Here is a 25,278-nt window from a genome sequence, read left to right as displayed (position 1 = left end):
TGAGCAATAACTGTTCGATGGTTATTGCATCTCACAGTATGATTGGTAGGCTGCGAGGGAATCGTGACTGGTTCGTTTTTGCACTGGAATGAATGAGGAAACTCATGAATGAATGGAGTTAAAAAAAAAAACGTCGTGTGTCTACGTCATCTCTGCGGAAGGATATGTTCTGTGAGAAGTGTAGTTCCGGGATCTGGAACTACTTCTCGGGATGGAAAGGGAAAATCTTAAAGGGTGTAAGGATACGACGGGGATGCGCGTCGCTAGCAGGTGCACTACGTAGCGAAATAACAAATACGAGACGAATGATGGCATAGCATATGGCGGTTCACCCCTTTCCAACGACAGAAGACACGTTCGCCACAAACCAAATCCTTGTGCTTTCACAACAATAATGTCACGGTAAGTTATGCTAGCAGGCTAATGGGCATCATTAACGTTAACTGTTAACCTGACTAGCTAAAAGCGAAAGGTAGCGTGTTTGGCTAACAGCTGACAACTCGGTGTTAATAACGTTACATTGGTCTCCGAGACGGACGTTAGGAGTTTTAACAATTTGTAGGCATGCTTTAGGTTTTGTGCAACTGTCAGCAGAATGTGTAGATATCGGTCCAATGTGTTGCCATTTCATTTTAAACTACAGCTCATTTTATCGTCTTTTACCTGCATTTGACGTCAGCAGGGGGTTTGACGTAACGTTAATTCAGCTGACGTTAACTTGATATTGAACGTTACTATTTCCACAGTGATGGTGATATTGCATAGCTGACAAGTAAGCAAAATACTTTTCAAATCAGCTCAAGTTTGACTTAATCGCGTGTGCGTGTCTAATGAACAACCGTGCACATCTTTAGCTTTTTCAGCATAGCTTCTTGGTCAACTGACTGGTTTATCGGATACCTCAGTTTACATTAAACCATCTTCATGTTGCACCCTGATGGGTACTGCTATGCTGTGTGTGTTCTCCTAGCGACATTCCTGTTAAACGCAGTTGTGTGTGTGTGTGTGTGTGTGTGTGTGTGTGTGTGTGTGTGCGCGTGCGCGCGCGCGCGCCAGACGGAAAGACACAGCAGCCTGCCAAACAGTACACAGGACTGTCTATCATTATTCAGCCAAAGCTGACTTGGCGGTGCACGAGCCTGTAATTCTCCAACATACATGGCCAGTTTGGGGTGGGCGTACTCGCGAGCGGGCAACATGAGTCACCATTGTTGTGGTTACTGGGAGGAACAACTGACTGAGGTGTTAGGATATGGGGGGGGGGGCGGAGGCGGAAGGCCTAGTGGGCAACACAAACGCCGTTATCAGGGTAAAAATAAGAACTCCATTGATTTAAAAGGAAGGAGTTTTTACCGTACACATGCTCCTGCCCTGTCTGTACAGCAGGATGTTGCTTTATTTGCAACAGGGTGTTGACCATGTGCGCAAACACAGCTGATCTCAGCCACACCTCAGTAATGGAAAATATCTTATTGTGTTCAGAGTAAAAAGGAAACTGGACTTTTGAGGTCAATGCTAATATTTGAATTTCATAGTGTTGATCAAATGCATCAGCTTATATTTTATTTCACATAAACATTTTTGCTGAAGAACCCTCAAATTCCTTATAAAGGACTAAATCTTCCTAAACATACGCAGTATGATGTATCTGTGGTGGTCCAGTGTCAGCAGCAAATAATATTGTTCTCTATTCTTGACATAATATAAAGTTATTGATAACTTCAGGAACAGCTGATACCCACAACCAGCTACTTGTCATTAGATTGTAAACAACCTAGTTGTATACAATTTTCAGATTTGCCATAATTCTTTGCATTAATGATCAAATCGTAGTAGAACTCTGACAAGAAGGATTCAAAATCATAACCTTTTTTTTTTTAATTGATTGCATTGTTGATACAATAAATATAAAAACCTTCACATCAGAAAAGAACAGCAGAACATTGTTAGATTTGTCCGGCTGGAACCATCATCTGTTTGGTATTTTTATTGGAAAAATGTATTAATTAACCTTTTAAAACAGTTGCTGATAATATTGATGTCTATTTACTTATTCATTATTAAACTAATGTTTCAGGTATAACTTTTGCTTCCGCAGCAGAATCTTGCAGTGAGATTGTCAATACAAACAGTTTGCGGGGGGTCTCAGTCGTGTTGGTTTTCTTGGCAGACGATTGAACCGTTTGTGTTCTTTGTAAGGGAGTCCCAGCACACCTCTGAGCTACACATAGAGCGAGCCTGAAAGTGCTTGGCCCTCCTCCAAACCCCAAATTGATTTCTCATCTCTCTTAAGTCCTAAATCCCCGTTCAGATGCTGAGAGCCTGCTGCTGGAATGAATCATTTTGGCGGCGTGTTTGCATGCTGGAGAGCCTCTTCTGCAGGTTAATGTTAATGTGCAGCTGCGTCTGCTCACGTGTGCCTGTACTCTAAACAGTGTCCCCTCTCAGGATACTTCATGTCAACAACAAAATATCATTTCCTTATGAAAAAAAATGAACTAAATATTGTTAAGCTGGCTCTCTCAGAGTATCCTCACAGACTGTTTGTTATTGCCCCTGGACTTTTTACATTACAGTCATTTAGCAGATGCTTTTATCCAAAGCGACTTACAATTCAGAGTCTATCACATTTCTACACCGTAGGCACAGCTACGGGAGCAATTTTGGGGTTAAGTGTCTTGCTCAAGGACACATCGACATGCGACTAGCGGAGCCGGAGCTCGAACCGCCGACCCTCTGATTGAAAGACGGCCCTGACACACACACACACACAGACAGACACAGTAATTAGCCTCTGGTAGATACAGCAGTCATATGGTAAGAGAGACCAGAACTCTCTGCATCTCTTCCTCTCTCACTTATTTGTGTAGAGAGCCTCTGAATCTCTTCCTTTAGTAACGCTTGAAGAAGGAACACTACTTTGACGGAATAGTTGGACTCGCTGTAACGGTTCTTTTGTTTACGGCAAAGAGGTTTCCAAAAGGTAAAAGTAGACGAGGAACAACATGATGGACTTCATTTATCTGATCCTGTAAATAAATGTATTTTATTCTGCCTTGGGTGGATTGTCACTGCAACATTCAAGTCAACCTTATTCATGCTGCTGACTAACATGATTAGTTTGCACTTACCACCAACTACTTCTTCTTTGTCCTTTTCACAGAGTGGGTGCTGTCTGCTGACCTCCTTTCTCCAAAAGTGACTAATACCCATCTACAGAAGCCATTAACTGTACTACCAACAACATGTCAGGTAAAGATTTGAATGAATTTGGTGCAACAGGCTTTTATTTTGAAGAGCGGTTTCTGAAGATCTATTTCCTGTCCTCAGATACACACCGACCTGGGAGTGCTGAAATGACATGAATTGTTTATATTTGATTAAATGTCTTTCTCTTTACTTTGGATGTATTTTGAAATCTCATTTGCGGTTTCAACCGGCTTTAGTATTGTCAAAAATCCTAGTGTGCATCACATGTTCTGTGTAATTAGCTGTGATCTCTGTTTTAGGAACCTACACACCGGCCCCTGGCGGCCCCTTCTCTGCTCTCACCCCAAGCATGTGGCCCCAGGACATTTTGGCCAAGTACCATCAAGTGAGGCTGTGACTTCATGTGCTGTTTTATGTGCAAAAATAGTAATTAAAACAGTCGGTGTTACCTTTTCCTCTACTAATGAAATGCATGTTATTTGTCTCCTTCTACAGAAAGAGCCGTCAGAACAGCCTGAACCTCAGTATGATGAGTTTGGCTTCAAAGTAGACACTGATGGTAAAGTGTCAACTCGCATTCACACATCGGGGCCCTTTTCTTCTGTCCTCACTTTTCCTCTTTCAAGAAACACAAATAGAAATTTCCTTATTTGGTCACAGTGGCAACAGTACATTACACAAATGATGTGCATGTGATCTGAGTTATGACTGTAGTTTTTATCTCTTGCCTCGGGGGGGAGGGGCGGCTGTTTTCTCTGCTTAGATTCTGCAATTTTGTCTGGCAGCACTTTCTTTCTGCATTTATCTGAATGTTTGTATATTTAATGTTGGTTGTTATTTTTCCTTAATAGTTAACATGCTGATATAATTCTTGTTGTGTTTTTGCTAAATAGTTTAAGGTGCTATTGATAACGTTCAGTAATTAGATGTCGCTGTCTCCCATTGTGTTGCGTTCACTTCACAAGTAGTTGCCAGACAAAATGTATTTTTGACCCGACAACAATTTTTAAATTAAAAAAATCTGAGTTATAGTAGTTTTTTTTTAAATTTTTTTTTTTTTTTAGGACAAGTAATACTTTTAATCACCACGTTTCTGAAAGTTGATGTGGATGTATTCTTTATTTTCAAATTATTCGTCTACATATAATAATATAACCTTTAACATGGAAACACAACAAACGAGCTGTCAACTGCTCGGTGGACAACGTACAGTATGTCTCCACTTGGTTCTATTTCTGTCTTTGTTATTTAGCCACTTGTCTCTTATCTGGACACCTTTCCCCCTCACTCGCCTCCTTTCCTTCCATGTCCTTATCATAGTTATCATAATTCCATGTCCTAACAATTGTTCTTGATATCATTCTTCCATACCCCAATTCAAGAGGTGGACTGGGCTTTACTTTTATTAATATTTTGATTAACACGTAAACCCAAACACTACTAATCCTGCTGTATCACTCTCGTCTCACTCAGACGAAGAGAAGCCCCGGTCCTGGCTGGGCACTGAAGGCTCGCCCCAGCGTGAAGACCCCCAGCAGCGGTTGCGCTGGCAGGCCCACCTGGAGTTCACCCACAACCACACGGTGGGCAACCTGACCTGGGAGCTCATTGATCCGGTCCTCTCCCGCTCCGAGCGTCTGCGTACGCTGGTGCTGGGTGGCATACCTCACAGCATGAGGCCACAGGTAAATGGACGTGCTCAGCATGGCACAACTGTTTAAGCTATTGATTAGAAGTGGTACACATTGTGCTGAAATACTGCCCACAATAGCCAGTCGGAAGTGAATTCATAAAAATGAAGCTTATTGTCACTAGACTGCTACAGTTGCCTTTAAAGCTCTTCTGTGTGTGTTAGCTGTGGATGCGTCTGGCTGGAGCTCTGCAGAAGAAGAGGATGTCTGAGATCTCTTACAGAGAAATCATCAAGAACAGTTCTAATGATGACACCAGCTCAGCGAAACAGGTAACAGCCGAAGCTCCTGTACACGTAACCAAACACTTACTGCAGACTTTTCTCCCAGCGTAGTACTGCTGGAGAATCATATTGCGATTGTGTCCTTCAGATAGAGAAGGACCTGTTGCGGACGATGCCCACCAACGCGTGTTTCTGTAGCATGACAAGTGTTGGAGTGCCGAGGCTGAGACGGGTACTGAAAGGTCTGGCCTGGCTCTACCCAGACATTGGGTACTGCCAGGGCACCGGCATGGTGAGAACCACAAACAACTACATTACACCAGCCAGCACACTCAGCGTTCATATAAATGCACTAATCACATTTACAGTACATGTATCTCCTTTTCTTTGTGCCGACCCCTCTGTCTCGATCTCATCAGGTGGTTTCCTGTCTGCTGCTCTTCCTCGAGGAGGAGGATGTGCTTTGGATGATGTGTGCCCTTATCGAAGACCTCCTTCCTCCGTCCTACTTCTCCTCCACGCTGCTGGGCGTCCAAACGGACCAAAGGGTTCTCCGCCAGCTCATTGTTCAGTACCTGCCGGCCCTCGACCGTCTCCTGCAGGAGCATGACATAGGTAAGGATGGGTCTTATGGAAGGTGGTGAGATGTGGTGCTTGGGGTCAGAGAGGCAACATGGGCATTCGAACAACAATAGATTACCCACAACCTTTCAGCTATAAACTGTATATCGTATGCAATATGTAACCTCCTCCTCCTCATACATCCAGAGTTGTCGCTGATCACTCTGCATTGGTTCCTGACCTCATTTGCCAGCGTGGTGGACATCCGTCTGCTCCTCAGGATCTGGGACCTGCTCTTTTACCAGGGCTCACTGGTACTCTTCCAGGTCACACTGGGCATGCTCAAAATCAAGGTATTTGCTCTACACCACATATTTTGAGAGTCTTGACCCCCTGATACAGTTCACTTTTTGCTTTAGAGTTATTTTATTGTGTGCAATTACCTATTTGATTTTCTTGAATTGACACAAACAAATCTTTTCTAGTATCCTGACCACTCAAAGCGCTTTACAACACATGCTGACATTCACATAGACACATTACTAGACGGCTGCTTTATCCCTTGAGACATGTCACTAGCTAGAAACCATCCCACATTATTGGTACCAGCTCCTTCTTCCATTGACAAAAACTGTTTATGTTGAGTATTGATCCTGTTGGAATTTACTCCCCGACCCCCAGGAGGAGGAGCTTGTGTCCTCTGAGAACTCGGCATCGATTTTTAATACTCTCTCGGACTTGCCAAGCCAGCTGAGAGATGGTCCGGCAGTTCTTGGGGAGGCTATGAGGCTAGCGGGGACTCTGTCCCAGGAAACACTGGAAGCCCACCGGCACAAGCACCTAGCCTACATCCTAAACGAACAGGCACAGCTCAGCAACGGAAACAACACGACACACAACACCAATCTCAACAAGGTCAGTTGTTGCAGTCTTGGTTAGTCTGCTGAAACATCAATTATTTTTGTTGGAGACTAATCCGTGTCATGTGCGTTTGTATGTGTTCAGGTGGTGAGGAGACAGTCCCTGCGCAGGAAGTCCACCCTGAGCTCCCTGCTGTTTGGGGAGGATGAGGCAGAGGCCCTAAAATCCAAGAACATTAAGCAGACGGAGTTAGTAGCAGCCTTGCGAGAGGCCATCACCCGCACTTCAGAGCACTTCCACTGTCTGGACCCTCGTCACTCCAGCACCGTGAGTTCACACGCTGAAGCGCAAAGAGAGTGTAGTTCAGACCTTCCAGTTTGACTCAATGTTGCCCTGACGTCTCCCCAGGAGCTGACTCCTGACTACTCCATGGAGAGCCACCAGCGGGATCACGAGAACTTCCTCGTGGTGTCTCGCAACCGACGGAGACGGGGAAAGGCTCTGCTGGACTTTGAGCGTCATGACGACGATGAACTTGGCTTCAGGAAGAATGACATCATCACTGTGAGTCATGCATTGCATCACTGGCACGCCTCCCCGCTCACCTGTGAGTCTTATACAGCTGTTTGTCTCTTTCAGATCATCTCACAGAAAGATGAGCACTGTTGGGTTGGAGAGCTGAACGGCCTGAGAGGTGTGTGCTTCCTATGTATCAACGGCACCCAGTGCTGCCATCACTGATTTCTCTTTTAATCAGTTTTGAAGCTCATTTGACAAAGATCTTCTTTTGAACAGGTTGGTTCCCAGCTAAATTTGTGGAGGTCCTCGATGAAAGAAGCAAAGAGGTATGAAAGCAGTTCATTATCAGCTTGATAAGACGTGCGTGTTCCTATGCGGAGTCGACAGTCCTTTGATGTGTTTACTTGCATCCGGTTTCCTGATTATCAGTGTCCTAAACTGTGATCTTTCCTTTTGTGTCTGCAGTACTCATTAGCAGGCGACGACTCGGTGACGGAGGCAGTGACGGACCTCGCCAGAGGAACACTGTGTCCGGCCCTGAAGGCCATTTTTCAGCACGGTCTCAAGAAGACCTCGATACTGGGAGGCCCGTGTCATCCTTGGTTATTCATAGAAGAGGTAGGAGAGCTTTTCTTCAATGGCACCATATTGCAGAGTTGAATCAAATTCACCAGAGGACTAAATCATTGTGTGTCTTCTTGTTTTCTGTCAGGCGGCCAGTAGAGAGGTAGAGAGGGACTTTAACTCCGTCTACTCCAGACTAGTGCTGTGTAAAACCTACAGGTAAAACTGTCAGACAGTGAACATGTAACATAGCTGTGAGGGATTCTATTCACATGGATCATCCGTACCTATCGACATGAGGTCCTGGATGAAAACGATCTGGAACAAATAAATGTTGACTGTCAGTAAGAAGTGAAATGTGTTGTCAGTGGAATGAAGTCTACTTTCAGCTTTTTCTCTTCTGGTCTTCACCAGGTTAGATGAAGATGGGAAAGTACTAACACCAGAGGAGCTGCTATACAGAGTAAGAATTCACTCTAGTAGTAAAAAACAAACGCGCTGCATATTTGTTTTATTCTGCTAAATGTTGACTGCAGTGAGGATTAAAGTGAAATATTTTTCAATTATTTTATGGACATGAAGTTTGTCCCAGTTCCCAACTTTAAGTGTGTTTTATGAAAGCAGTGCCTAGTCATCATCAAGCAGGAAGTGCATGAGCGCCATCTTTTCTCTTCCCAGGCAGTGCAGTCAGTCAACATGAGCCACGACACCGCACACGCTCAGATGGATGTCAAGTTTAGGTCTCTTGCCTGCGTCGGCCTTAAGTGAGTTCTCAAGACTGATGTGCACACACACAGAATCAAAATCATGTTTACAGAGAGCACAGGCTTAGGTTTCAACGTGTGTCTACCCCCCCCAGTGAGCAGGTGCTGCACCTATGGTTGGAGGTGTTGTGCTCCAGCATGGCTGCTGTAGAGAAATGGTATCATCCCTGGTCATTCCTTCGCAGTCCTGGATGGGTACAGATCAAGTGTGAGCTCAGGTAAGACACACTGCGGCCCGTTTTGATTGGTTCTGGTTGCCTGTGGAAACTTTGAGCAAACAAACCAGGAATGGATAAATATGATAAGCTGCCAATGACTCCGTACAGAATTCCAGAAGTTGGTTGTTAATATTCACCGTACTTCCACATTTCCCACAAATACACCAGTAGTTAAAATAGGGTTAAATATCTAAAAAGGGCTTTAAGAACAAAGATTAATTTGTATATGAATATGGACACATCATCTGACCAATAAAGGAAATAATGATGGTCTGCTGTTGTTGTCTCCTCAGGGTGCTATCAAAGTTTGCCTTCAGCCTCTCCCAAGATTGTGAGCTGCCTGACAAGAAAGAGGTTAGTGAAGGGGATTACCCAGCATGCTCCTGTAAGCAAGTCTTAGTATTCAGGGGAGAACAACTCTGACTGTTTGCCGTTTCAGAAATCCACTATTCTGAAAGCCGTAGTTGTGGATGTGCTGGTTGAGCATCTCCTCTTTAGTTGGGACCTCTAGTTAACATTCTTTAGTGTAGTCATTCGTTACTAGTTAACATGCTTTAGTGTAGTCATTCGTTACTAGTTAACATGCTTTAGTGTAGTCATTCGTTACTAGTTAACATGCTTTAGTGTAGTTACTAGTTAACATGCTTTAGTGTAGTCACTAGTTACTAGTTTACTCATCTGCTGATTTAGGACTGAGACACTATCACACAAATGGAGTTTGGACATTTCTCTTCTTAACTCGATCTTTTGAAAAAGTGAGCTTTCATCAGCGGTCAACAACACAGTACATCTTTAAAATCATCTCTGCTGTAGTGCTGATTTTGTCTTTAGGTAAACGCTTTCCTCTTTTCCAGGAGAAGGAGCAGAGGCCACTGAAGGAGGGAGTGCAGGATATGTTGGTAAAACATCATCTCTTCAGCTGGGACATCGATGGCTAGATACGGTGCAGAATCTGGCTGAATCGCACTTTGTCCTGCGTGTCTGTGTCTCGTCGATGTCTCTTTACCTGTTTTTCACAGATTATCAATTCTAAATGGGACACCACTGTCTGCTACAGAGACTCCTCTCAGACCTTCCAGCATCGGATAAAGGCCGACCAGTTTGTGCGCATTAAAATGCATTCTTTATTTTAATTCGGACCCAGTGTAGGAGGTTGCACTACATGGTGAAAGCTATATACTAGTTAGTAGAACACTCTAGTACAGAATAGTCTGTACCCATAGGACTGCAGCACTCGGTGTGTCCGAACAGTAAGTATTTCTTCAGTACTCACTGCTCTGGCCGTTCAGCTGACTGAGTGTTTTCTGCCAGAGAGAGACATTCAGTCCATTCTCTTCTGTGTGTCTGTAAAATCCAGCAGCAGCTCCTCCCCCACGACAAACACATCGCCCTGTAAAGTCCCAGACAATAAGACCAAAACATTCCTAAACATGGAGCTGTAAAGTTACTCATTCTGTTTTTGAGAGGAATGCTACTTACCTCAATATCATTAACTCCATAAATATATTTCATTAAATACTAATGTTGCACATGCCGAGTAAAGCCTTTTTGAATTGTAATACAAGACTTGTGTGTGTGTGCGTGTGCGCGTGCTAGCTACCTGAACAGTGGTGGTGAACAGTCTGCACTTGTATGACATCATGTAAATGAAGCAGATCAATACGTTCAGTGTTTGAATCTATAGTAAATAAATGTTGCATATAATGTGTAATGTTTGTGTATATAAAGTAAGACTACTCTGCGTGTGACTAAATGTGCCCTTGTAGGTTAAAGCAACTTCATTTAGAACTTTTATGGTTCTCACTAGAAACTGATCTCCAAACTGACCTTAAATCTGCCCATGCATCAGAAAACAGGTGTTCGTTTATTTCCTCAAACTGTTGACCATTCATGAGACTGTAAGTGGGGACTTGAGAAGGTTGATACGCTGATTCAAGTTGTGAAACGTGTCCTGTGCATCACAAAATATATATACTTTTTTTTTTTTCTAGTTTTTGGATACTTTGTTGATGGCAAAGATTCCTGCCAAGCTAATTGGATCTTACAGGTGTTGAAATATTCCTTTTCTCAGTTGAGAAACTCTTTGGACTTCATTGTTAACGGTAACGTCTCCATGTGCACAGAACTCAACGTGGTTTTACATGATCGTAGCCTTTGTAACTCACATGATTATCAAAAATGTAAAGTCCAAATACACAATTCTGCCATCTATTCAGAGTCAATAGTTGCCACTTTCCATCTGTAACATAGTATGGAAATGTAGTTCCAGTATATTGGAGAAAAAGAGCACTGTAAACATATTGAACCCATCTTTGCTCCTGTTAAAATATTTTTTTTTACTCTTAAATAAAATACACATGAAAAAAAGAATCTCAGTATAACCTGTTTATTAATGGTCAGTTTATTTTTAGTGGCAACGTGTGTTTAAAATGTCACAACATGTTAACAGCAACAGGCCATAAAGCATGGGGTACTAGAGTTACAAGTAGCACTGCATGTCTTATACTCATGATGAAGATGATGTGCTGTATCTGTAATAACACTAACTGTATACGGTTTGTAACGTGGCTGACTGGCGGTGGAAGCATGATGGATCCTGAATCTAAAGAGTGCGAGTGAGAAGTCCGAGACCATCTTACGAGTGAATGTTCTGCATGTATGCCAAATAAATAACTGATGATTATAAAATGCAACCGCTTATATTTTCCATATATCTATAATTCAAAATCACCGTGTGCCTTCTGCTACATTCATATATTATTTGCATTACATTTTGTACAATGGAATCCGTCCAATCGGAGCACACCTAACATCTAATTTACATATGCAGTAAAAATAGTACATGAATTGTTTTTTGCTGGGAATGCATGGGGGAGGGGAGGGGGGGTTCACGTATAGCTGCTCGTATCGTACTGGATCTTTGTTTTCGGGTTAGCCTCCCTCCCTTCCACTCGCATTGAGCCGGAGGAATGAATTGTTGATTTCATAGACTGATCAAATATGCATCAAATGAAATAAGTCGTCATCCTAAGTGAGGCTAACCTCAAACCACACTGCTTTCCATCACCCGAACCATTCAAAAGAGTAAAAGGCAGCTGACGTTAAAATGCATTAAAGGTGCATTTTTTGGTTTGGGACGTACACCTTTGTGTTCCCTTTAAAAATAAATAATGTAGGACCTGGTGTGAAAAGGCAAGGAGTGATAAGACTAAGGAGTGTCTTGCTCCAAACATGTCTGTCCTTCATGGTTTGTGGGATGAAGACACTTGTGGAGTGATGGCAGAGGGGGAGCTTTACAGGAGGGCAGTTTAGGAACCTCCTGTTCCTGAGGAGGGAGCCGCCGTGGAGTTGGTGCTGCTGTTCTGGCCTTTTCCTTTGTGCCTCTGGCCGCCCCGTCTCCTGCCGCCTCCTCCAGACTTTGGCTGCGAGGGAGAGACAACAAAAAACACTTGACGAGGCACCTCCAAGACCAGAAAACATTCACTTCAAATGTATCAAGCTATGAACTCGACTATCCTGCTTAGAAAAACACAATCTCCCCTTTTCGGGTCCTCCACTATTGTTGTTCCTTTGACTCGACTCATTTTACCTTGTTCTCTTTGTTGCCCTCTTTTATCTGAGGCTCTTCATCTTCCTCTCCCTTGTTGTGTTGAGTGGTGGAAAAGATATTGCAAGACAAAAGGGAGGAGGACACAGAGCAGTTAACAAGTTAGAAAAGAGCAGCAATGTTAGGGAAAGTACACAGGAAATCCAAAGAAACAAGAAAATACGGCCGCACTTCATAAAATAAGTATTTTGTTGACTTGTGTCTCACCGGTTGTGTCCCGTTTGGGCCTGCAGACTGTGCTATTGTTGCTGCTTCATCAGCGGCTGCCGTGGTGCCGTCCTCTCTTCGCGGCAGTGCCTTCTTTGTCGACTGCATTTTGATTTGTGGAGGTTTGGAATTGGACGGTAAGTTATTGGTGGATTGCAACAGCTGAAAAGAATAAGAGTCAATATTTGAGTCTCAACAAGATAAAAAGAGAGAATCAGCTACTCGGGATTTAAAAAATGCTTCTTCTGGTCTTTAACCGACTCGACTTTAGCCGAGTGAAAATATCTTGGGTATATAAGATGGTTATAGTCGTCTTTCTTAGTTAAATGTAATGAATGATCCTTGTGGAAATTGGCCATCGGCATTTCTGATACTGTCCTGAAAATGATTCCGTTTAATAATTAGGGCTTTAGGCACTGGCAGATCATTGTAATGGGGGGAAAATACATATCTCTGAACTACTACAGTGCCCCCATCCTCGTGTTCAGTCATATCGCAGTGTCAGCATAACTCCTTGTGTGTTACCTTAGTGATGGTACCCACAGCCTTGGTGCGTCCCTCCCTGAACACCAGCCGCTGGTCGCAGTGCAGGTACTCGGGGGTTTTGATGAAGCGGAAGTGGACTGAAGCCTTGTCGCCTGTCCGTAAGCAGTCTCTGTTCATGGACAAGATGGTGGCTGTCTGCCTAATGCTGCCACAGTGGACTGAGAGGTGGGTGAGGGAAAAAAGAAACAGGGAATAATGACTCTATGCATAATGCAAGGGGAGCAATGAATCACCAAAATAACCACATGCACTTATTGCTAAAAGGAAAATTCGCAGATTTTTTTACTTTATCTCTTATCTTTCTGAGTCGGGTATATAGTGTGAAAAACGTCTGCAGTTGTAACTCATGTCCTCGGTGTGGCTGGGGCTCAGCTGCTAAAAACTTGTTCTTCCGCTTCCCACATGGTATGAGAAAGAACTACAGAGTGCTACTCTCAGCTTTAGTAGCTGTGGAGCGCGATGCCGCTCAAACACTTCCTTGTTCCCTTCGCTTGTGTTACTTTCCAACCGTGAACAATGTTCGATAGATGTCATGGACAAGGATTTTTTCACAGTGTATATTTTACAGCTGACTCAGATATTGAGCCAGAGGGAGGCAGCAGATGCAGTGGAGGATATGGTCAGCGCGCACCCTCCAGAATCTGAGCTGCCGACAGAAAACACCAGCTGGTGGCCTCTGCTCAAATTGCTCTCCGAAGCCTAAAGCCCCCCCCCCCGCTAACTCCTTGACCCCTTTCCGTGTCATTGTTACCCACCCATGGCCTGGTATCTGGGGGATATCGTAGTTGGGTGATGCAGCACCAGGATCTCAGCCTCAAACTCCCAGGTAGCCTGCGGGCACAACCTTGGGGACACCATCACCATGCCTTTTCTTATGGACGAACGCTTGATCTACACAAATGGAGTGAGATAAGAAAGATGGAAGAAATGAGGGAAATAACCATACAGGGACCATGCTGGTGATACACAACCTTCCCTAAAAACATGAATACTGTACATGGTTTGAGCAGTTAATTAATTAATCATAACAAAACTAACAAAGGCAGTCCCAAACGCCCCCCTAGATGCTGCTGTGGGAGATTTTTCCCTCTCTACCTTTTTGAGGGCAAATGAGGCGGTCTGGCCCCCTCTAACCTCCTTCACGGGCATTCTCTTGCGGTGGATTGATTTCACAGCAATGGGGATGAAGCTGCCCAGGGGGTCTGGTCCTAGTAGCATTGTATCATTCAGACGTATGAGTCCGCGTAAAGTTGTTCCTGATACTACTGTTCCCACTCCCTGAGACACAAACAGAACACAACCGGATGTTTAGCGTGTTTTTACTCATATAAAATGCTTTTAGTGATAAGCATTATTTACTGGACAGTACCGGTACAGAGTAGGTGTCGTCTATCTGAAACTCAGCCGGCTGGTCGTCACGGTAGGACGTCCTGGAGGAGAGCAGGTTGAGAAACATCTTGAGCATGTCCATGTTCTCTCCAGACACATTGGAGATCTGGAAGATGGGACACATCCTGGGGTAGGGGTGGGGGAGCACACACACCAAAACACAGGTTATAAAGGAGAGTTGTACAGCTTACTCTGAATCCGGCTGGGACAGACTTAGTACCTCTCCGAACTGAAGTTTGAAGCCGTGACTATGACGTCGTCCTTGTTCTGCACCAGCACGGGGATCTTCCTGCAGCCGGGGGACTTCAGCAACCTCTGGAGCAGCTTCAATGTCTCTGTTACGAGCAAAGCACGTCCACAGCAATTATGGCACATAGCCGTATATAATAAGCATAGCACAAAACGTATAAAAACTACAAATTACAATACGACATGTGGCGCAACTTTGAGACATGACAGGAAAAGATAACAGCATATTGAGACATACTTCCTCGGCTGCTCCTAATTGTTGCATTGTGTCTTCAAACGTAAAAGTGAAGCATATCCATACAGAGTTATAGCTCCACAGGACTGACCTTGCAGGATGTTGGCTGGACACATGTCTATCTTGGTCACCACCACAAACACGGGCACATTCAGGGCTAAGGCCAGGCCCAGGTGCTCTTTGGTCATCCCTACGATACCTGCGTTACTGCCCACCTGGTGAAAAGAAGCGGGGAAACATGTGTTGCACATTGTGGACACGGTAGACAAAACATGGTTTCATTCAAAGTAGAGATGTTTCATGCGTGTGTATATAGCTACATAGTAATAGTAACAGACATTTAAGAGGTTTTTTTTTAAATATATGGCACCCATTCGTGATAGTTATTAGCATGATGCTAATTTCCTACTGCTCTCATTCACACACACACACAGAGACGCAACGTTCTCACCATGAGCATGCAGAAGTCAGGCAGGTGTCCGGTCATCCCAAACACCGTGGTCTTGAGGTATTTCTCATGGCCAGCCAGGTCTATGAAGGTGATAACCTTGGAGGACTTCTCACAGATCTTGGTCCAGTCCAGGCTTCCTCCATGACTATCTGGTTTGTTTACCACCTAGGGCCAGACAGACGGGGGGGAGTTGTATCCACATCATTCCTACTGTCTCATGTGCTCATACAGTAAGCATGTTTTTTTTGTTTCCCATCTCTCTCCTGGTTGTATTACGTACTATAAAGGCTAAATAACCAGTACCCTGTGCTGTCAGAAAAGCTCCCGAGCCAGAGTACCGTAACTCTAACTTATGATGCATTAATGGTGCTGTTATGTGAGATATTAGCTGGTGCACTTGGATCACCTTACAGTCACTTCTCTCTTCCCTGGATGCCATCCTCTACATTCCTGTTAATCTTTGCTCCTTCATCTGAAGATAAGCCTGCTTCTCCTACTCTTACGGTCAATATGTTATTCAGAATGTCAACGCATTTGAAAACCTCGCCGTGTGGCACTAAGCTCAGTCATATCGATAACTCGCTTCTCTGCTCTGTCACCTCTCTAGCCCTCACCTGTCCCTCCTGGTCAAACCCCAGGATATCGTTGCCCACACTGCTGGTCCTGCCACTCTCCATCTCGTGTTTGTGTCTGAAGAGCTTTTGGCGGGCAAAGCCCCTGCCATTGTCCAGCTCTCCGTGCGTTAACACTCCCAGCAGAGTACTCTTACCGGCATCCACGTTACCCACGACTGCAACCCTAAGGGGTAGAGGAGTATTCAAATATCACCAAAAAACTGTAGCAGGAAGGCATTACTTTCTGACTTTCTGGTAGCCAATGGAGAGAAAAAGAGAGGAACTATCATCATACTAATAGGTGCTGTGAGTGTTACTTGATTATAACCATAATAAACCTTTCTATTCTAATCTCTGACCACCCACCTGACCTCCAGGAAGTCCAGCTCACCCACACGCCGGCGGATCAGGTAGTCGCGAACCAAACCTGCAGCCTCATTACGCTCTCGGAGAGTAATGAGGTCAGCATCCACTTGCTCACACATAGAGCGCACCGTGGCTCCTGAGGCCTCCATGTCCTTCTCATCCAGACCCCAGTCACTACCGTCTACCACGAGGGGGAGGGGGGGACAAGAGGGAAGTAAACAAGTTAACAAGGTTTAGTAAAGTGCTTTGGCACAGATTGACTGGAAAAATAAGGAGAAAAGTGTCGGTGTTTTCTCACCTGAGCCCATCCCAACCACGTAGATGGTCTCTCCACATCCCTCCTCCATTCTGTCCCGGAGCTGGCGGAGTAACGAGTCATACTGCTCTCCATTTGGGCTAACAAGTGCCAGCTATTGGGTTTGTGCATGTGGGAAGGAAACAGAGTTGTTGGAGTTATGACACCGGCTGGATGGTTGTTCTACGATAAATGGATGATCAAAGCAAATCCTGTATGCAATGAGTTACAATCAGTGACAGTCATGAACTGTTAAGAAGTTTTTGGAGATAGCACCAGATGTGGTTGCTTTCATGAGAGACAGTGACTGGACTTCAAAGGAAGCAACAACTCGGGGGCATTTTTCCCTCAGTTCAGACTACTCTCATCTTCAGAATGTCAGCCACAGTAGAAAGTAGGCTAAAGCTAGAGGGAATGGTAACTTAAAAAGCTGATCTCCACACACAAACACAGCTGTCTCTCTTCCCATGAAACACCTCAAGGTTACATGTGAACCCAGTGCTATGGACTAAATAAGATTAGCCGTGGTGTACAGTGAGTTTCATGTTTCATACACACACACAGATTACAGGATGGAGTCCTTCATGAATGAAATAACTTGTGTCCAGGGGTCCGGTATCACTGGCATGAACGGCTGACAACTCAATGAAATGGGACAAATGTGCCTTCCTGTTGTGAAAGTGTGGATGTTTTATTAACCACTGATTGTCATCATATTACTGCTGCAATCAAGACAACTTCCCATGTGAATGATGCATGCTGTCACTTTTTTATTTCACTTTTAAGGAAAATGGTACAGAGACATGTCCCTGAAAAAACCCTAGTTATGGCGGTGTTATTAATAGTACAGTATATGCCAAAACATTTTAAAGTAAATTGATACTGAAGAATATCATGGTTCAGTATTATTGTGCAGTATATCACAGCTCATGAGAGGCAGACACAAACTGATGATATTGACAGGAGTCAAAGGTGAACAAGAGACCTGATGCAACCCTGTGTAATCTGTTTATGGGTAATGTAACATCATTGTAATGTGTAATCTGACACTTCGACACAAGCCTGGTTGCCGTTACTGTCATACAGGTTTAACAGCTTTATACAACTTTAAGTAACTTCAAATAGGTCTGTGGCCTGATGCTGTTTTCTTTATTATTGCTAACAGGCTTTTCTTGTTTTGGTAGTGCAAGGTTATTTTGTCATTGTCACTGATTTATAGCTACTTTTAATAGTTCAAAATATGTCTACAGCCTTTTTTTATATATATTGATCATAGGCATTATTGCTGCTCGTGGTCCAGCAGGCTAACCTGACCATTATCTCGTTGCCTTACATTACATCAGCCTGTGTTGTGTTGCACCATGTCAAGATGTCAATATTATGGTTTGTTTGACAACAAAGTCTGACACGTTTTCTATATTTTCTTTCCGTTCTTTAGACAGTAGCAGTATCCCCAGATACGGTCAGCTAGAGACATGTTTTGGTAACATATGGTACAGTGTGTTTCCACTGATAAGCAACGATAACGTGCGCGTTCAAGCATCAGCTGGGGCTAGCGTTAGCCACAGCTAGCTACTTCAACGTCAGCAAAAGCAAAACCCTGAGCAGAGATAGTCAGACGTGTGTAATTACTAAGTAATCAGTGGTTACATTATGGTGCAACTTGTGTTTATTAACTACAAAGCTCTATTACATGCTAGAAACGCGTATATTTTGTTTTTCATTCATTCATTCTCAGGAGCGGCTAACTGACGTTTACTAACGTTAGCTTGGCCATGTAGTTAGCACTGCGGGGCCTCGCTCTACCTTGTTGGTGAAGTCAACCCCGCGGTCCTCGAGCTCGCCGTTCATCATGTCCCCGTCCTCGAAGCACTCGTCCCCGCTGTCGTCCCCACATCCTCCCCGGTCCGGAGCGAATATACTCTCGGGGACTAAAGCGTCAACGATCAGCGGTATGGAGCCGGGGCTTAGTATACCTGGCTCGTGCGCCGCTGCCATTGATGCCATCTTCTACGCCAGCCTTGCAGAGTGATAAATGTCAAGCTGTTGTGATGACAGGCCGGCAAAAACCAAAACACCGCGTACACGCTGGAGAGTCCACCGCAAAGCTCTAACGTCAAACACAAGGTCTGTCAGCTACGCTACAGACAGGTACGGTAGATAGCGTTACGTCAAACTGTTACGCCTCACTTATACTCGCATTACAACGACGTGCCGCTTATTTATATGCAGTCAGTGCACATTCAAGCCAGTTAAGAGTAAATTGCCACCACCTTATCAATAGTAATAAGGTAGGCGTGGGTTAGCGTGTGTACATGCCTTCTTTACTTCCTGTTCACCAATAGTATTAAAGTAAATGTGAATATATTAGCAGTGGACCAATACCAGTGAGGGGGTCGTTCATATAATTACACGGTGGACCAGGCCCTCATTGAGCAGCTTTGAGCAGTTTGTGCAATGCTGCAATCAGAGTTATGTAATGGTTACACATTACAATGATGTTACATTGCCCATAAGCAGATTACACAGGGTTGCATCAGGGAGGGAGTCTCCTGTTCACCTTTGACTCCTGTCAATATCATCGCTTTGTGTCTGCCTCTGACTAGCTGTGTTGTAAAATGTAATTACTTCTGTGGACATAATTCATATAACATGACACTGCACCAGGGACACCACTGTACCGTCTATCTTAATAGTGAATTTAAAAAGTCACAGCATGCACCATTGTCATATTAGGTAAATTGTATTCCTAGCCAAAATCTAATGACATGAATTAACGTTAAAACACTTTCTACAATAGTATGGTACATTTCACCTATTTAAATGTCAAACTGGGGAATACTTATGACTTAATTATTATAAACAAATGTGTTTTTATCAAAATGTTATTGAATTCAAATTCCCAAATAAGTTACTTCTCAGTTAATGTAATTTCATCATCCTGCTAATGCTAAGTAAAGAGGGAGGGATGTCTGAAAACTCCTTGAACACCTCCCTACAGCTCTCAAACTCAAAGCTCGGCTCTATTCTAAATGTCTTTATCAGAGTATTTAGACACATCGATTTCTAGGGGACATTGTTCCCTACAGTAATGAGGTTCAATCATTTTGTAGGTCTAAAATGTGTGATCTTTATTTTTCAAGCACGTTGGAAGGTTATAACAATCCTTCCTCTTAGTAAAGTGTGAGAGCTGGATAAGCATGACTGAAAGCCCTGATAACAGAGATGTTTTAAGGTAACGTTGCACTATACCAGTTATGTTTCAGCCATCAAATTCATGCAGAGTTGCAGTGCCTCACTGTGGCCACTGGAGGGCAGGGAACACTGCTGTTTTAAATCACACTCAGGTCCACTGTCCACTTCACCTCAGGTCAAAGCGGACACCATACCAATCATATAACTCTCAAAGTATAACAACTAATAGAGAAAGCTGCTAGTCTGCGCACCGCCAAGTGTGTGGGTGGAAAAAGGAACTTTCACAGAGGAAGTATTACTTACAGGGCATACATTAGGTACATATTGTTTAATAGCAGATTAACTTTAGTACAGTGTGATAATCAATACTTTTATTGCAATATACAGCAATAAAAACAATGGTTGTAATAAGTGTATCTGTGTGTGTGTGTGTGTGTGTGTGTGTGTGTGTGTGTGTGTGTGTGTGTGTGTGTGTGTGTGTGTGTGTGTGTTCTTCCTCTGTTTATGTGAAAGGTCTCTGTGTGAATAGATCTGCTGACTGTCTTAAGACTGGGTCTTGGGGCAAGACAAAAAATAACATGTTTGTGTCACATTGAACTTCTGATGCACCCACGTCTCCTTGATATAGCTTCCCGGATACATCGTGCACCGAAAGAGAGCAACCATTATATTGGTTTCTGGTGGATGTTTGCTGAGTGACTGTGAGAGTGAGCTTGTTTGTCATGTGAGCATAATGTAAAAGCAGATGTGTTGTTAGTAATCAACAGGTGGTCAGTGTGTTAACCAGCAGACATGATTATACAGACTTCCTGCCCCTCAGATTCCTCTCGCAGATGTGTTTACAGTGAAAAATGCAAACCAAAGGCAACTGCAACCACATACATTATATAATGTGTGTGTGTGTGTGTGTGTGTGTGTGTGTGTGTGTGTGTGTGTGTGAAAGAGAGAGATACTTTTAAACCCTTGAGGTGACCAAACCCTCCTACATTCATAAAACTGAAAGATCTCCATCGAAAATCACTGTGACAGTTGCTCCTGGTGGTTTTAATCTAAACGACATTATGTAGTATCACACTGCAGTGTACGTGTGTGTGCCTCATTCTCTCATTGAGTCACAGCAGCTGTGTCACTTGTGTGTCAAGCTGGTGAGAGTATTGCCTGTTGCTGGCTGTGAGTCAGAGATTCAGATCATTGTGAGGATTTTGACTCAGTTTCAACATTTCCCTTTGGCCTCTTTCTCCCGAAACTGAGGTTGACTTATGCAGCAGGCCGACTGGTCTCAAATGCGGCCATTTGATCCTACTGTAAGCTATAAACAGTACGTGCGCATTAAGGCTATTGGCTGCGCCAAATATTTAGTTGTCTCCCTAGCAACGAATGCATTTCTATTCTTGTCTGTCACTCTAGTTTACCCTCTCACCCTCTCACAGTCAGACTCCACACCACCGGTTTACAATATAACAGTCTGATGTCAACAAATCACTAATTATCCTCACTTCACGTCAGGTCTGCAATCACTTGTTAAGCACTAAAATAGTCATTTACAGACTATAACCACACTTTGACGTCATTGGTCGATGCTCTCTGGTGGCCTGATTGTATTCGCTGCTTGAAAATGTCACTCGGGTTGAAGGAACCTCCCACACTGTATATAGCCTGCGAGGGTGCAGTGAGTCAAGGCCCTGCACCACTCTCACTTCTTCTCAACCCGACTTGAGTGACTCCATCTGCAAAGATGAATAAAGTAAGTACCACTTTGACACCACTATTGTGCCCCTGCACTACGTTTTACTCTGTTCTGATAATCGTGTGACTCAGATAGACGAGCACTGTCGGCTCCTGTTTTATAAGTGGCACTGACAGCTGGGTTGAGTGTCAGCTCACCTCATACAGTCAATGAATCTGAACCGGCTGAACTATGCTTTAACTAAATCAGCTCATTGCACATCATTTTAGCTGCTTTTTCTTTCTTTTGAGAGGTCTGGGCTTCTTAGATTGCCTTTTATGGTCAAAGTATTCTCGACAGAGCACACGTGCATTCACATTAGTCGACTAATACAAGCAGCAAATGCATTGGAAAAAAGTCAGCTGTTTAAGTTGGCACATTCTTCCTGCAGTAAGTGTATTACACTGGAACAGAAACGCTTTCTAACATTTGTCCATTTCATTCCAATCTTCTCCGTCTCAGCTGAACACGTCCAGCAATGCATTGTGGTCTCTTGGTACTCATAAACTCAGTAGATTACAATAAGGCCCTGTATTATTCTGGCTTTTTGCTGGATACAGGGGTAAACATGTGATTGGAAAGGGCACAGCGGGGTGGGGGCAGCGGGTTTAAATCACATTAAAGGATATAATGAAATAAAGTCACCATGGACACCATGTTTACCTCTTGAAGTGAAAAAGGCAGAAGTGGTCATGAGGAGGCTTTTTTTTCATGTGATTCTATCAGGGAGTGTCTCATTTTTGTATTTGTATTACAGAAATTCCAGCAGGATGAAATTCATAATGCCTTTATTTCTGGATGTGTTTTTTTGTAAATATTTAGTTGTGTAATGAATTGGCATCACTTATTCAATGCAACATTCAGATTCCATTAGACAGCGGTGTATATGGAGAGATGCAGGGCGACTGCCAGCTTTGACCTCAGCCCATCCCCACACAGCTCGAGCCCCAGTGCCATGTGTTATAAGCACACACTTAACAGTTGGACTCTAACATGGAAAGAATGTCGCATGTCATTCTATCCCTCCAGCTTCCCTTTTCATTTCATGGTTTGGTTGATCATTCAAATACAGTTTTTGGTTTTATTCCAGATAAATTCTCCCAAGTTCTGCCAGAATCAACAAACCGGCAGCAATATGGCACAATATCCACCTAGGGATTATTTAAAGTGGTGGTCAGGTGAACAATATCACTTCATCATTCTGACCCTGAACTTTATCAACAAAATAAACTGCCTTTAAAGTTACTTTCGGTGGGAAAGTTTGGTTTCTTGCTGACTGTATTTAACACTTTTTTTTTCCAACAGCTGCAGTGCATAAAACTCACACAAGTTGTTAAAATTCTTGCTACAGTCCCCTGGAAATTTGGCTAAGATCAACCTCTGAAAGGCATGTGGTGAATCACAATTCTCTATCTTGTAAAAATCACAATTAAAAAAACTCTATATTTGTGTTAAATCATTTTCTGTTACTTATCAAGATACATGATTGCGAACTAAGAGCTAAGACCTAAGAGCTAAGATCTTCAGGCGGTTTCTCTGCTCAGAATCAGATTTCATCCGATATCTCATAAACCTCTACTTTAACCATATTGGGGAGAATTGTAAACCCACAAAGGGTTGCTATATTTGTATCTGTTTCCCTGGCGACAGTTAACAGTTCCCCAGATACACTGTTTGACAAAGTGACAAAATGTTAAACAGTGGTCGTCTGTGTTTCATAATAATAGATTGCTCAAGTGTAATTTCCTAATCGTGGCTCGGCACAGTGTTCCCCTGCCACATGTACAGCAGCAACCGAGCTGAGGTTTTCTGCTGTGCTCAGCCTTTTTTTCCACCGTGAATACTCGTCATCCAGTATTGCACTTAGGAAACTATTACTCAGTTTATCGGTCGTCCCCTATAATTTTTCAACATTTTTAGCCTCTGCCAAAATCTGTGTATATATAGGAAAAGGGGCCATGGCAACGGTAGGACAGGAAAGAGCTGGAATCTTTGACCAGTTGGCTGATGGGAGTATAATTGAAAACACATGTTGTGTTATTTCTGAGGATGAAGTGAGGATCGGAGAGTTGGCTGAAGCTACTGCTGGTGCTGTTCATTGCCTGAAGCTGTAGTAATGATTGGATGTAGTTAAAAGCCAGTAGAATTTCCACACAATAACGTACTGTATGACTATCATCCCCCTGTTTATTTTCCACAGGGTATGATCATAAAGAACATGTCCTTCAAGGTCGGGCAGACCCTGACTGTTGTTGGAGTCCCCAAGCCTGATTCTACAAAGTAAGTACAAATGACAGAAGTGACTGAGGCCAATGAGACATCTTCTTCTGTGTTTCGTTCCTATTCTTCTTCTCCTACTTTCTGTACTTGTTCAACTTTCCCTGTGAAATGAGCTCAACACGAGGGCCAGTCTTTACTGTATGTACTCTCAAACAGAGCTGGAGGTGGAAACTGTAATCAGTTACAATCATTGACTACCTCTAAACTTCCATTCGGTAATGTGGGGTTGATGAAGATAATGGTTAGCAGATGAGAAGAGCAGCCACGCTACTGCTGAGGTTGTCCCAATAGTTTGTGCACTTGGTGTCTTCTTACACATTTTAAATACAAGCAGCCATTTAGAAAAGTAATATATCTTTTTGTTTCTTTTCTGCCATAGTTTTGCATTAAATATTGGCCCTGATGAGAAGGAGATCACGATGCATATCAATCCTCGTTTCAACGCCCACGGAGACGAGAATGCTGTGGTCTGCAACTCTTACCAGAAAGGCAGCTGGTGCGAGGAGTACCGTGAGGGAGGCTTTCCTTTCCACCAGGGAGAAGAGTTCAAGGTGAGAGCTCCTCTGTGTGTGTGTGTGTGTGTGTGTGTGTGTGTGTGTGTGTCTGGAGGTAGGTGCTATGCCTCTCTCTGTCTGTTAGGGACCTCTGTTCGAAAATGTGTCACTGTACCTCTGATAACTTTAATTATTTGAGCACCAAAATATGGACTTACAGAGAGATCTGTGAGAGCTTTATCTATATTTTTCCATCAGATCAGGTATTTACTTTGATATGGTAGAGCATGCAGTAGAGCATGCAGCTCACTCTCTCTCTTGCTCACATCCCACCATCTAGATCATCATTGAATTCACCCCGACAGAGTTCCGGGTGACTTTATCAGATGGCTCCAAGATCCACTTCCCCAACCGCATGGGTGCAGAGAAATACTCGTGCTTCAGCGTCGATGGGGAGGTTCGCGTCACGAGCTTCGAGATCAAGTAAACCTTCACCCTCCCTGGAATTTTGGATTGTAATTCCTTTTTTTCAATTAGTGTAGCATCAGGTCACATATATAGCCCCAGCGTTTAAGGTCTCAAATGTCATGTGGTATCAGTAGTGCCTTACGTGTTTATCATACAATGTACTATGCAAGGATTTAGCTTGTTGACATGTGTGGATGCAAGCAGACAAAAAGATGACAGTACAGGGTCATAATACTCACATGTACCCAAAGAAACACAGACAGTAAACATTGTAACTGCATGTTCTTACTGCACACTTGACAGAGCTACCGACTGAAAAGCAAAGATAAACATGAGTAGTGCCAAGCCAATGTTATCTCGCTGTTATTTGCTTTGTTTGCAATGTTTAGTCGAGAAGTTCTACTTAAGATGTGATCCATTGTTCTTCAAGGTGCTTTGAAATTCGGCATGCTTTCTTGTTTTCCCTCCCAGACATTCCAGATTTATAACTGAGTGTAACGCTTGCCTTCACAACATGTATTAAAGCACGGACTTGATCAACATG

At 43.5% G+C, this 25,278-nt stretch overlaps 3 protein-coding genes across 3 annotated transcripts; 2 read left to right on the top strand and 1 right to left on the bottom strand.

Moving 5' to 3' along the window:
- The first annotated feature begins 219 nt into the window (after positions 1-219).
- Positions 220-11,300, top strand: sgsm3 (small G protein signaling modulator 3). Its single transcript, XM_031872196.1, has 21 exons — positions 220-402; positions 3,164-3,252; positions 3,510-3,595; positions 3,706-3,769; positions 4,684-4,895; positions 5,066-5,173; positions 5,274-5,417; positions 5,545-5,740; positions 5,894-6,039; positions 6,368-6,601; positions 6,692-6,874; positions 6,956-7,111; positions 7,187-7,241; positions 7,343-7,392; positions 7,532-7,684; positions 7,779-7,849; positions 8,045-8,093; positions 8,309-8,394; positions 8,490-8,612; positions 8,906-8,966; positions 9,467-11,300. The coding sequence occupies exons 2-21, from the start codon at positions 3,246-3,248 to the stop codon at positions 9,548-9,550; spliced, it is 2,268 nt and encodes a 755-aa protein (XP_031728056.1). The 5' UTR covers positions 220-402; positions 3,164-3,245; the 3' UTR covers positions 9,551-11,300.
- gtpbp1 (GTP binding protein 1) lies at positions 10,249-18,829 on the bottom strand. The gene is made up of 14 exons (XM_031872197.1): positions 18,378-18,829; positions 16,575-16,686; positions 16,277-16,457; positions 15,911-16,094; positions 15,297-15,461; positions 14,937-15,060; positions 14,582-14,696; positions 14,342-14,486; positions 14,068-14,250; positions 13,728-13,863; positions 12,952-13,130; positions 12,427-12,588; positions 12,202-12,252; positions 10,249-12,034 (listed from the first exon to the last, which is right to left on the bottom strand). The coding sequence occupies exons 1-14, from the start codon at positions 18,576-18,578 to the stop codon at positions 11,921-11,923; spliced, it is 2,052 nt and encodes a 683-aa protein (XP_031728057.1). The 5' UTR covers positions 18,579-18,829; the 3' UTR covers positions 10,249-11,920.
- A 2,593-nt stretch (positions 18,830-21,422) lies between these two features.
- On the top strand, positions 21,423-25,278 carry lgals2a (lectin, galactoside-binding, soluble, 2a). The gene is made up of 4 exons (XM_031872206.1): positions 21,423-21,510; positions 23,693-23,772; positions 24,152-24,323; positions 24,607-25,278. Exons 1-4 carry the CDS (start codon positions 21,502-21,504, stop codon positions 24,751-24,753), a joined length of 408 nt encoding a protein of 135 aa, XP_031728066.1. The 5' UTR covers positions 21,423-21,501; the 3' UTR covers positions 24,754-25,278.

This window comes from Anarrhichthys ocellatus, unplaced genomic scaffold (genome assembly GCF_004355925.1).
Source record: "Anarrhichthys ocellatus isolate YVR2014 unplaced genomic scaffold, GSC_Weel_1.0 scaffold62, whole genome shotgun sequence".
NCBI lineage: Eukaryota > Metazoa > Chordata > Actinopteri > Perciformes > Anarhichadidae > Anarrhichthys > Anarrhichthys ocellatus.
The sequence above is the reverse complement of the archived record's forward strand: the minus strand, read 5'-3'. Positions and strand labels throughout refer to the sequence as shown.

Coding starts and splice junctions, on each gene's coding strand:
- sgsm3 (XM_031872196.1), top strand. Junction 5,741..5,893: donor CCTGCAGGAGCATGACATAG/GTAAGGATGGGT, acceptor TCATACATCCAG/AGTTGTCGCTGATCACTCTG. Junction 7,850..8,044: donor GTGCTGTGTAAAACCTACAG/GTAAAACTGTCA, acceptor GGTCTTCACCAG/GTTAGATGAAGATGGGAAAG.
- gtpbp1 (XM_031872197.1), bottom strand. CDS start 18,578: ATGGCATCAATGGCAGCGGCGCACGAGCCAGGTATACTAAGCCCCGGC. Junction 14,251..14,341: donor ACGACACCTACTCTGTACCG/GTACTGTCCAGT, acceptor TTTGTGTCTCAG/GGAGTGGGAACAGTAGTATC. Junction 13,864..14,067: donor CCTCATTTGCCCTCAAAAAG/GTAGAGAGGGAA, acceptor CCATTTGTGTAG/ATCAAGCGTTCGTCCATAAG.
- lgals2a (XM_031872206.1), top strand. Junction 23,773..24,151: donor CCCAAGCCTGATTCTACAAA/GTAAGTACAAAT, acceptor TTTCTGCCATAG/TTTTGCATTAAATATTGGCC. Junction 24,324..24,606: donor ACCAGGGAGAAGAGTTCAAG/GTGAGAGCTCCT, acceptor CCCACCATCTAG/ATCATCATTGAATTCACCCC.